We start from the raw sequence: 12,971 nt of genomic DNA, 5'->3' as shown, positions 1-12,971 counted from the left end.
CTCCTAGGGCAGCAGACATCTTCTTTTTGGCGTCCACCTTAACACTGTTCTGAGCACTGTCCCTAAGCATTATGTACTGCTAAGGGTGGGTGCTCAAGACGTTTGCTGAGCTGCTTAACAAGAGCTGGAGAGGAGCTGCAGAAATGGCACATGGCAGCCAGCTGCTCAAGGAGATGAAAAATGCAGTGTTACGTGGGGTTCTAGCTCTGGCTCACCAGTAAGAGAGATAGCTCTTCCACCAGTAACCCCAGTTCTCCCTTGGCTTACCATTACTGATTTCTGGGAGGTCAAACTTAGTGAAGTCCCACCACTGGAGCCGGTAGGTGGTATTGGCAATATTACTGGCCACGGCAGACTGTCCATCACCAATCACTGCCCCTGATGCAAGAGAGGACAAAGAGAGCACATTACAATATTCATCTACATGTTTCCATCGCAAACATGACACAAAACTGGGATCAGCAGGAGAGGGAGAAAGGGAAGAGCCACAACTAAGGCTGAAGAAAGTCAAGTCTCTATCTCAAAGAGAAACCAGAAATGTTTCTCAAGAACAATTCTAGGAGTTTACGTCATGGCTCAGCAGAAATGAATCTGACTAGAGGCAGGTTCGATCCCCGGCCTCTCTCAGTGGGTTAAGGATCCTGCGTTGTCACGAGCTGTGGTGTAGGTCAGCAGTTACAGTTCTGATTCAACCCCTAGCCTGGGAACCTCCATATGTGGCCCTAAAGAGACCAAAAAAAAAAAAAAAGAACAACTCTACATGTAAATATAATCCCATATTACAATATATATTATATTATATTAATATAATCGTCTCCCTTATTATTATTACTTGACATTTCCTGAGGGCCATATATCCTGTCTGGTAGGCTCACAATCTAAAGATACAGATCAGTTTTCATAAAAATATTGGAAAAGAAACATGAAAAATGTGAGGACACCATTAACACAGAAAAGCATTTCAGGCACTGGCTGTCTCTGCGGTAAGCAGCGCTCTTTGGGAGAAAGCATCTCCTTTGTATATGACCTTTCTCCTAATAAAACATCTCAAAGGGAGCTTCCTCCAGGGAAGAAGCAGCCAGCATTCAGCTGATTGGATACAGAGAGACAGCAAAGAACAAATGAGGTAATATTTGTTCATCTCTTGTGGACCCCTAGCATGTAACACAACAGAAATTTATAAGCCTAGCTTTTCCGCATCAGAATATCTTTATTAAGGCAATATTTCATAACCCCCTGCCCTGCGCTGCCCCAGGAGAACTTCCCTGAATCCAGATTCACTTGTAACATCTTACGGTTTAACTTTTCCTGAGACATACACTTCTGTATAACATTTTTTTCCTTGGTAACCAATTAAATAAAAAATGGATTTTTTAAAAACAGGGTGACACTTTAATTTGCAGTTGTATTTCATTTTACATGAACATGTCATTTCCTCCTCCTCCTCCTTCTGGTGCATTTCATATACAACCACCCTTCTGATCAGACAGAGTCAGATCTCTCTTAGGAGAATAGAACATTCTTGTATGCTATACAACCTAAACGGTATTCTCTGCTGCAAATCAACTCTTGACTTGAAGAAACCAAACCTGACAGAACTGAACTGACCAGTCCTGGAACAATGGACAATTCTATACACGGATTCTTCAGTATCACCATCCTCCTTTTCTGCATTTCACTGCAAAAGGGTCTTGGGTTTTTTTTTTTAGTTTTTTTTTTTTTTCCCTCTCTCTCTTTTAGAGAGCTGCATTTATTGCTCTGCTACTCCTGGTGTTTCCCTATTCTTTCTTCAGATGGTCAAGAGATTGTTTAGAGAGAAAAGGTCCTCCACGCAAATCACGAAATATGAGAAAAGTACTCTTATCACTCTTCCCCAGTTGCTGCAGGCCACTTCAATATTAGTTTTGATGGTGTCCTTGTCCTAGTTTCAATTTGTAAAGAAAGGTACAAACAACAAATCATTTCCAAGATGATGACATTTCTAGAGTATTCTCAACACAGTCAGTATTGCCCCCATGGGGGGTAGAAACTGGCTCTTGGAGGTGGGAGGATATCTTAGACAGTACAATTGCTAGTTTCCTTCAAAGTACCGGAGTATATGAAGAGATATACAGCATATCTGTGATAATAATACTTCATGGGATGGGGGTGATCAGGGAAAAAAATATCTAAAAAGGCTCTTTAGGAAGGTAATGCTAAAATAAAGGTTGAGAAATACTGTTCTCGATAAACTGATACCAATACCCATCAAAACATTAAAACATTCTTTAGAATCTTATGGATTCAAGAGTTCCCTTGTGGCTACGTGGTTTAAGGAGTTGGCGATGTCATTGCTGTGGCTCAGGTCACTGCTGTGGTGCTTGTTCAACCCCTGGCCCAGGAACTTCCATGCTATGGGTGTGGCTTAAAAAAAAAAAAAAAAGAAGAAAAATCTTGCAGATTCAAATAGTCCCAAATGGTCACAGATCACTCTGAAGGCCTAAGAAAGGTATCATTTGAGGACTATGTCAGTGAGCCCACTGACCTCAAATCCCTACTGAGGTGCCTGTGGCATATCACTCAAATGAGGTAAATACATGCCTCTGCTTAAACTTCACCGAAAATTCTCTAATAATTACACCTGACTTGGGAAATTTTGCTGATCCTCTGAGTCATAGTCAAAGTCAAAGTCTACTTATAGGACTTTCTTAATAGGAACTTTCTAGATTTTTTTTTGGCCTCCTTGATAATGAAAGTTTTTTTTTTTTTTTCCCCAAGGTCCACTTCTCAGGAGAGAATTATTTAGTTTCACTTGGACCCACCCAGCCTCAATTCCATCAAGCTTATAAACTGCTCCTCTGGTTTGCTTATCTAGACGGCTGACATCTTTCTCTGACCACCAGTCTCTCTCAAATGACTTTAGTTCCTTGTAATTTCCTCCAGCTTTTAATAGGAAAGCATATAACCCTGGTTATTTGAAAAAACATTTTTTTTTTAGAAGCATATAACCCAAAATGGAAGAAGGCAAGTTGATTTTCTTAGTATATAATGAAAGAAATGCTAGTTGCTGAGAGGGGATAGGAAGAAGATTAAAGAAACAACCCCCATATTATAGGAACTTAAAATCTGGGGGAGAAGATGAGAGCTACAAACAGGAAAACAGTTAAGGAAAATACCAGATGCTTTAAGAGCTCTACGGATCTATCTGCAACTGGACTGAGACTCCAACCCACAGCTCCAGAAGCATCCTGTATGTCCATGCCTAAAGAACACTGTCTGGACAACAGCTGTGCAATAACATAATCATGTATGGTTGTGCCGTGTGGAAGAGAGGTGTTCTCTGCCAGTGGTGCCAGAGTGCTGAGGAGGCATGGAGGCTGGCACCACAGAGAGTTGATTTTCAGTGCTGTGTAAACAGAGATTAGGGAGCTAAAGGTGCCAGCAACAAATCAAAGTATTGTCACCAGGTTTTCTTCCGTAAGAACTTCAGGCCAGCTGAGCCTGTCTCTTGGAAACATCAGGAAGAAAAAGCGTATCACCCTATTAAAAACCCCTGACCATTTAACAGGCCTCCAGCCACTAAGCTGAAGGTATACGGAATGTGCCAGAATGAGTTAATGGACTGAGCCACAAAGTATTTACACAGGTGGCACTTATGTAAAAAACCAAATCTGACAGAATGCTGAGGGATTTCCAAGGCCTCGAGGTTCTCTCAATAATGGAATGGAACAGGCTAGACTTGGGGTTTCTCAACCTCCACTATTGATATTCTGGGCCAGCTAATTCTTTGTTTGGGGTGTGGGGTGGGTCTTGTGCACTGCAGGATGTTCAGCAGCATCCCTGGCCTCTTCCCACTAGATGCCAGTAGCACTCCCCCTCTCCCCAACCCAGTTGTAACAACCGAAAATGTATCCATCATTGCTAAGTGTTTCCCGGGGATCAAAACCACTCCTGGTTGGGAAACTCCAAGTTAGATAAATATAGCCTACATTTGAACTCCAAGATAGGTGCTCTCAGAAAGCACTATGACTTCAATGCTTGCTGCTAAAGGCACCAGAACTGTCAGCAATAGTTTCTGAGAATATGGGCTTCAGAATCAGACCTGATTTTGATACTTCTTGCTAGTACCTACGGTAGTATGACTCTGTGTATATTAATCTCTCAAACCCTCAGTTTCCTTAGCTGTAAAAAAGGTGTAATAAAAATATCTACAACTTACAGGTCTGTTTGAAAAACTTACTGAAATAATAAATGTCAAATGATGGCAAATAAGTGTCTAATAAATGACCACTACTAAAATTATTTTAATCACTTACTCCAATCTCTGTATGCTTTTCCTCTATAGGTACAGCTCTGTAATCAAAAGCTCACAGACAGAGGTTCTTTTGTAAGGGACTGGCCCAACTAACATGTTGAGACCGAGAAAGAGAAGCACTTAATCTCAGAATTAAGAGCAAATATATAAGGAGCCTGGGGTCTGGAGTTCTTGAAAAACAGCTTAGGGGAGCTCCCATTGTGGCGCAACAGAAATGAATCTGACTAGGAACCATGAGGTTGTGGGTTCGATCCCTGGCCTCACTCAGTGGGTTAAGGATCCAGCATTGCGGTGAGCTGTGGTGTAGGTACAGATGTGGCTCGGATCTGGCGTTGCTGTGGTTCCAGCATAGGTGGCAGCTGTAGCTTTGATTAGACCCCTAGCCTGGGAACCTCCATATGCTGCGGGTGCAGCCCTAAAAAAAAGAGAGCGAGAGAGAGACCGAGAGAGAGAAAGAAAGAAAAGAAAAAAGAAAAACAGCTTAGGCCAAGACAGACCACCTTCTGGACCACAAAACCCACTGTAACAAATTTAAAAAAAGTGAAATCATACAAAGTATGCTGTCAGAACACAAGGAAATTAAACTAGAAATCAAATAACACAAAGATAGCCAGAAAATCCCAAAATACTTGGAGATTAAGCAACACACTTCAAATAACACATGGCTCAAAGAAGATCTCAAGAGAAATTTTAAAATATTTTGAACTAAATGAAAATGAAAATACAACTTATTAAAATTTGTGGGATGTAGCAAAAGCAATGTTTAGAGCAAATGTTACTGCTTTGAATGCAGATTTAGAAGAGAGATCTAAAATCAATAATTTAAACTTCTTAGGAAATAAGAGCAAATTAAATCCAAAGTAAGCAAAGAAACAATAAAAATTAGAGCAGAAATCAATGAGACCAAAAACAAGAAATCAAGAGAGGAAAAAAAGAAAAATCAATGACACCAAAAACTAGCCTTTTGGAAAGATCAATAGAATCAATAAACTTTTAGCCAGGCTAACTGAGGGAAAAAAAGAGAGAGAACACAAATTATTAATATCAGCAATGAAGCAGAGCTATCACTACTGATCCCATGGACACTAAAAGGATAAAAAGGACTATTACGAACAACTCAATGCCCACAAATTTGGTAACCTGGATAAAGTTGACCAATTCCTTGAAAGACACAGTCTACCAAAATTTGCACAAGAAAAAACAGATAATCTGAATAGGCCTATATCTATTACACTGAATCAATCATTCATAACCTCTCAAAAACAGAAAGTGCCAGGCCCAGTGGGTTCACTGGTAAATCCTACCAACCCCCTAATGAAGAAATTACACTGAATCTCTATAAATCTCTTCCAGAAAACAAAAGTGGCATCACTTCCTAACTTAGGCTGTGAGGCCAACACTATCCGATTCCAAAACCAGACAAAGACATTGAAGAAAGGAAAACTACAGACTAAATATCTTCTATGAATACTGAAATAAAAATCCTCAACAAAATGTTAGCAAATCCAATAAAATAACATATCTAAGAAATTATACACTATGCTGGTTCAACATTCCAAAATCAATTAATATTATCCATCACATCAACAGGATAAAGAAGAAAAATCATACGACCATATCAATAATGTAGAAAAGGCATCTGACAAAATCAAACACCTACTAATGATGAAAACAACCATTAAAATAGGAAGAGTGGGAAACTTCTCAAGTTGATAAACAATGTCTACAAAAAACTTACAGCCACATTTAAAGGTGAGAAATGACAGTTGACTCTTGAAAAACATGAGTCTGAAACACGTGGGTCCACTTATATGGGGATTTTTTTTAACAAGTATGTACTATAGCACTACACAGTCTACATGTTCTGCATAATTCATCTGCAGTTGACTCCAAGGGTGCAGAATGGCAGATATGGAGGCCTGACTCTAAAGTCATACATGAATTTTCAACTGCAAGGGTCAGAGTACCTAACCCCACAATGTTCAAGGGTCAACTGTATATGCTTTCCCCCTAAGCCTGGGAACAAGCAAGGATGTCTCCTTTCATCATTCCTCTTCAACACTGTACTGGAAGCCTACCTAATGCAATAAGACAAGAAAAGTAAATACAATACCATTTATATTAGCACACACACACACACAGACAAATGATACTGAAATAACTGGACATCCACATGCAAAAAATAAACCTAGATACAAACTTTACACTTTTCAAAAAAAAAAAATCAAATCGGATACACATAAATGTAAAACACAAAACTGTAACTCCTAGGATATAATACAGGAGAAAATCTAGATGATCTTGGGTTTGGCAAAGACTTTTAAGATACAACACCAGAAGTACAACCCATGAAAGAAAAAACAGACAAATTTACTTCATTAAAATGAAAAACTTTTGCTCTGTGAAAGACAATGTGAAAAAGAAAAGACAATAGACAGGGAGAAAATCTTTGCAAAACACTTTACTGATAAAAGGACTGGTATCCAAAATATACAAAGAACTCTTAAAAACTCAACAATAACAAAAAACCCAATTTAAAAAATGGGCAAAAGATCTGAACAGACACCTCACCAAAGAAGATATACAGATGGCAAATAAGCATATGAAAAGATGCTCAACATCATTCCTCATTAGGGAATTGCAAATTAAAACAACAATGAAAAGCCACTACACATTTGTCAGAATGGCTAAAATCCAAAACACTGATAACACCAAATGCTGAACAGGATGTGAAACAACAGGAACTCTCATTTTTTTGCTGGTGGGAATGCAAAATGGTACAGCCACTGTGGAAGACAGTTTGGCAGTTTCTTGCAAAACTAAACATACTCTTGCCATATGATCCAGCAATCAAGCTCCTTGGTATTTACTCAAATTAGTTGAAAGCGTATGTCCACACAAAATCTACACGGAGATGTTTATAGCAGATTTACTCCTAACAGCCAAAACTTGGAAGCAACCAAGATGTCTTTTAATAGGAGAATGGATAAATAAACTGTGGTATATCCATGCAATGGAATATTATTCAGTTCTAAAAAGAAATGAGCCATGAAAAAACATGGAAGAAATTTAAGTGTCTATTACTAAGTGAAAGAAGCAAAAACAACATATTGTATGATTCTAACTATATGTCATTATGGAAAAGCCAAAACTACAGACATAGTAAAGATCAGCAGTTGCCAGGAAGTTTGAGGGGAGAAAGGAATACATAGGTGGAGCACAGGGATATCTGGGGGGGGGGGGCGATGAAATGATTTTGTATGATATTATAATGGTAGATCATGTCATCAGACATTTGCCAAAACCCACGGAAGTTACAACACTAACAGCGAATCCTAATGTAAACTATGGACTTTGGGTGATAATGATGTGTCAATGTTGGTCCACGAATTACAACACATGTACCACCCTGGGGCAGGATGCTGATGGTGGAGAAGGGGCGGGGTGTGGGTCTGTGGGGAGGGAGAAAGGTATATAAGAATTCTCTGTACTTTCCACTCAATCTTTCTATAAACCAAAGACTTCTCTTTAAAAAAAAAAAAAGTCTATGAGTTAAAAAAAAAGAGAGAATGCAAGCATGCCCAAAACTTTCATTCATGTTCCAGAAAACAGCAGCTGACCATACTGTTAGTCACAGAAGTTCACTTTCTATCACACAACCACCGAGCTCTTCCCTGGAGCCTCAGACCCAAAGAGTAAATAAGGATTACTCTACCGAGACGCACGAGAGAAAAGAAACTTAAATCCAGTGATTCTGGCCAACCATCAGAAAACAACCATGGCAAAAAAACAAGCTGCCAAGTCTCATTCTTGACTGAGTCAAGTCGTCAACTTGTTTGCTGGAAGCCTTAGGACTGTGTCTAGGGATAAAATCTTAATAAAATCTTAAAGTCATGACAGTAACATGGTTGGTGAGCTCTACCAAGCCTGGTAGCTAGCATGCATCTCTTTGCCTCTGCTTCTTTCAGATTTTTCTCTTTTGTGGCTTGCTTGGAAAGGAGAATTAGGGACCTCTTTTTTTTTTTTTTTTTTTTTCCCAAAACAGCTTTTTAGCCTCTCTCTAAGATCTCTTCTAAGAGCAGAGAAACGAAGAGTATGATTCAACAGTACAGTGAAAATACAGAACAATGGGAATCATTAGCAAATCTACCAGAAAAGCTAATTTGGGAGGGTAAAGAAGGGTAAGTTACAAAGAAGGAAATGATTAGATTATAAAATTGTTGCATTTGAGGCTGCCCAGTTCAGGACAGCCATCTCTGACTGTGCCGCTGCTGGGAAGACAGAATAAGAATGGGGCTGGGGGCACAAACACTCATCAGCCTGGAAACATAATTATTCTCTTTCTGCTTGGTTGTAAAGCCAAGAACCAGCTTGCTAAGTGACCAGCAGAACTGAGACCAGCAACCCCAAGGCAGGTCCAACTGAATGACTAATCAACTTTTCAAAATTCTTAAAAAGCCAGCCACAAAAGACTACACACGGCATGATTCCATCTACATGAAATGTCTAGCACAGGCAAAGCAACAGAGTCAAATAGTAGATTAGTAATTGCCTAGGGCTGGAGTGGGCAGGGGGAGTGAAGCGGGTAGGGTCAGTGACTGCTAATGGGTGTGGGGTTTTTTTTATAATGTGATAAAAATGTTCTGGAATTCAGAGGTCGTGGCAACAGTTGCACAACTCTGTGAATAAAAACCACGAACTGTATACTTTAAACAGATGAAATATATGGTATGTGCATTACACCTCAATAAGGCTATAATTAATTAAACATTATTCAATATACATTTTGGTCAATTTATGAAGTAAAATACGGCAATCCCATTTGCATTTCTTTAATAATTCAAGAGTACCAGTGGGCATCTTCTTGCTCCATATTTATTTACTGGCTCATTGTATTTCTTTCAGTGTGCACTGCCAACCCACATCTTATGTGCATTTTTATGTTTGGTTATTTTAAGTTTTTTTTTTTTTTAATAGACTGAGCTCTTTGTAAATTAATAAATGGGTTTCTGTCCATGAAAAATAATTCTTAGAGCAAAATACAACACAGGATTATTTGGACATAAAAAGCATTCTTCCTAAGTATATACTGAATGGCATCCTAGGAAGAACACTTATTCTTCTTTTGAGAAAGCTTTATTAAAATGTAGTCTTTCACCTTGTTCTATGAAGGAGACATATAACTAAGTACTTCGTAACACTCACTTTTATCACCTTAGCACCACTTTAAAAAAAAACTCAGTCAAATATTCTACAGCCTGAGGACCTGGAAAGAGTCCCTGGTGGCAGATAACAAGACTTCCTCCAAGGGTAGAAGTTCCTCTTAGTTCTCATTAATGGTTTTGACACTTAGAAAAATGACCAAACTATATATGTAGTTTGGGTAAAAATGATAGGTTTACTGGGATATAATGCACATACCATACAATTTACCTACTTCAAGAGGTTTTAGTATATTCACACAGTTGTGCAACTATTATCAAAATCAACTTTACAACCATCACTATCAACTAATCTCAGAAAATTTTCATCACGCTCCACCCTCCAAAATACCCTACCCATTAGCAGCTACTCCCCTCACTCTGCCCTACTCTCTCCCTTGCCCTAAGCAACTACTAATCTATTTTCTGTCTTTATAATTTTGCTTCTTCTGGACATCTGATATAAATGGAATCAAGTGGCTTCTTTCATTTAGCATAATGTTTTCAAAGTTCATCCATGTTTTATCATGTTTATTCCTTTTTATGGCTGAATAATGTTCCACTGTATGTTTTTATACCTGAACCACAGGTTCATTCGAGAATAAGATAATAGTTAAAACACTGCAAGGAATCCAACAATCATAAAAGTGTTGAGAGAACCAGAATTATTTCCTTTGGAAGGAAAAAGGAGGCTTTCAAAGATCAATTCTGAGTATATTACCTATAACTGAAATGAATCTTCACTTTTGCCTGAGGCGAAAATAAAAGATAAAAGGAGTATTAGGGGACATCATTTCTGTAAAAATACAAAACTGAAATCCCACTACTCTGTTCTCTGTTTCTATATGTGTGTTTTGTTTTGTCTTTTCGCCATTTCTAGGGCCGCTCCCACGGCATATAGACGTTCCCAGGCTAGGGGTCGAATCGGAGCTGTAGCCACCGGCCTATACCAGAGCCACAGCAACGTGGGATCCGAGTCGCATCTGCAACCTAAACCACAGCTCACAGCAACGCCGGATCATTAACCCACTGAGCAAGGCCAGCAATCAAACCCACAACCTCATGGTTCCTAGTCGGGTTCGTTAACCACTGAGCCACCACGGGAACTCCTACATGTGTGTTTTTTATTCACTTTTTTTTTGTTCTTTACATTGCGCATATGAGATGTATAATGTCGTAAACCAATATTACCTCAATAAAAAAATAAATTTAAACAAAACAAGACTGCTGGGAGAATGTAACCTCTAGGCCTGGCATGGCCATCTTCCCTTAAAAAGCCATTCAAAGGGGTCAAACGGAGCCCAGGGCACATGCCACTTCAGAAAGACCCAGAGAGCTTCAGAAAGTCCAAAGGTGGTGAGACTGCTCTAAGACTATTTTGCTTCCTAATTCAGGGATGGTCAATGATTCCATCACATTGTCTCAATGGTACTGGTGTCAGCAGGAGTTTAGCAGAATTATCACCCTAAAGCAAAGGGGTAAGCTACTCTTCACTGGGTCCTCACTCCTTCCTCCCATCACATTAAACCCCAGGTTTAATGTTGACTGCTGGCACGGTGACTAGGACCTCTGAGCTCTCTGAAGTCAAGCTAAGATGCTCCTGTGTGGGTAGATGAGGATGCCGAAGCCCGTTTTCATCACCATTCTGTAGACCTGCCCTTCTTCGATATATATATATATATATATATCTCCTAATAAAGCAATTATCTACACTTACACTAATGATGTAATTGGGACAAGTAATTATGAAAGCAGAACATCCATTTTTAAAGAAATGAATATCATTACCTTTCTTCCACCCACAAACATTAAGACAAAAACAAACAAGCTCATAAGAACACATGCTACTGAGAGATTATTAGGAACAGCATTCCAAACCCCAGTGTTCGGGAGAAACAGAAAAAAAAAGCCCAACAGCCCCAAAACAAAAACAAAAAACTTTGCATTTACTCCCACCAGGCAGGGATTTCCTCAAAGCTTTTACTTCTGACAGAAGACATACAGGTGGATAAGAATATTAAGAATTACTCTACCTCCACTTCCACATCCCCCACAACGTGGCATTTCCTATATTTAGGTCCTAGCAACCTCTGTTGCTGGGAGGACACTGGCTTAGGCATGCCCCCAAGTAAAGCCAGCAAAGGAGTGGAGAAAGCTGTCGCCCTCTTACTGTCACACAATGGGGCTGCTTACAGGGGTGCCTCAGCAGCATAAGGATGGACAGAGGGCGAGGGAGGCGGGGAAAAGGAGTGAGGAAGAAAGAGGTGCGAGAAAGAATAAGAGAGCGACTGGCTGACTCAAACACTGAACAGCTCTCACGAATCACCTGTCTTGGACTTGATCTTGGCCAAAAGGCCGAGGACCGATCCCAATCACCTGTCTTAGATTGCTGAGGCTCCTGCGGCTTTTACTGTTTGGTGGAAGCACGAATGAGTGGAATTGAACCAGAGGGTCTTGGGCTTGTCAGCAGCAGGAGGGATACGACCTTTATTGCTGCAAAGAAGATGCAGATTTCAAAAGCCTAAAATCTGCAATGAAGGAAAATGGAAATGTGCTGAACGTGGGTTTGACTGGCAGCTTTCCTCATCTGTCGATCACAGGGTAATAAACACTGGGAGATGGCAGAAATGAAGATAAATGCTTTCAGCAGCACCATGCCCCACCCTCCCCTCCTCTTCCGCCCCCACTCAGCACAAGACAAGAGAGTTAAAGCAAGAAAATAAATCAGCTTCTTAACCAACTCTTTTGTTAAAACTTTCCTTACAGGCCACCTACACGTGAATTATTGCTCTGGGAGCCTACATTCTCATTAGGGGGCCCAGTTTGTTAAGGGTACAAAGCGCCTGGCAAATCTCACCTGTACTTTTCAGGGTACAGCATTACTGGCCTGAGTCAGTTGGGGCCAACACATAAGAAAGAGGCCAGGCAGCTTCCAGAGGGAAGGCATGGAGCCCCCCAAGACTGTGACACTCTCTAAGTCAAGCCTAGCTCCAAGGACAACATGGTGTCACTTCACTGCAATCACTGCCACATTACTACCTACTCAGGGACAGAAAGTCTGAGGGAGTTCTGAGGGACCACAAAGAACCCCGGGGGCTTGGAGGTCAAAGGTGTTGTCAGAGCACAAAATGGACTATGGAACACAATACTACGTCGACCCCCCCCCGCCCCTTTTTTAGGGCCACACTCGAGACATACAGAAGTTCCCAGGCTAGGGGTCAAATCAGAGCTATAGCAGCTGGCCTACACCACAGATATAGCAACACTAGATTTGAGCTAAATCTGCGAACTACACCACAGTTCACGTCAACACTGGATCCTTAACCCACTGAGTGAGGCCAGGGATTGAACCCGCATCCTCCTGGATCCTAGTCAGGATTGTTAACTGCCGAACCACGAAGGGAACTCCTTAACACTCAGTCTTGATTGCCAATTTCACATTCACTTTGCAGTGAAGGAAACATCTATAAGGTTGA

The 12,971-nt window shown here is 40.3% G+C and overlaps 1 protein-coding gene across 9 annotated transcripts in view; it reads right to left on the bottom strand.

The window, feature by feature from the left end:
• Nucleotides 1-12,971, bottom strand: part of AMBRA1 (autophagy and beclin 1 regulator 1) — a 182,206-nt gene that overhangs the window by 42,017 nt on the left and 127,218 nt on the right. For all 9 annotated transcript variants that reach the window (XM_047775859.1, XM_047775858.1, XM_047775861.1 and 6 more), the window contains one exon: nt 268-378. In XM_047775859.1, the coding sequence (XP_047631815.1) occupies nt 268-378 (111 nt within the window). The remainder of the gene's footprint in view (nt 1-267; nt 379-12,971) is intronic.

This window comes from Phacochoerus africanus, chromosome 4, assembly GCF_016906955.1.
Source record: "Phacochoerus africanus isolate WHEZ1 chromosome 4, ROS_Pafr_v1, whole genome shotgun sequence".
NCBI lineage: Eukaryota > Metazoa > Chordata > Mammalia > Artiodactyla > Suidae > Phacochoerus > Phacochoerus africanus.
This window is presented reverse-complemented; position numbering and strand designations above follow the sequence as displayed.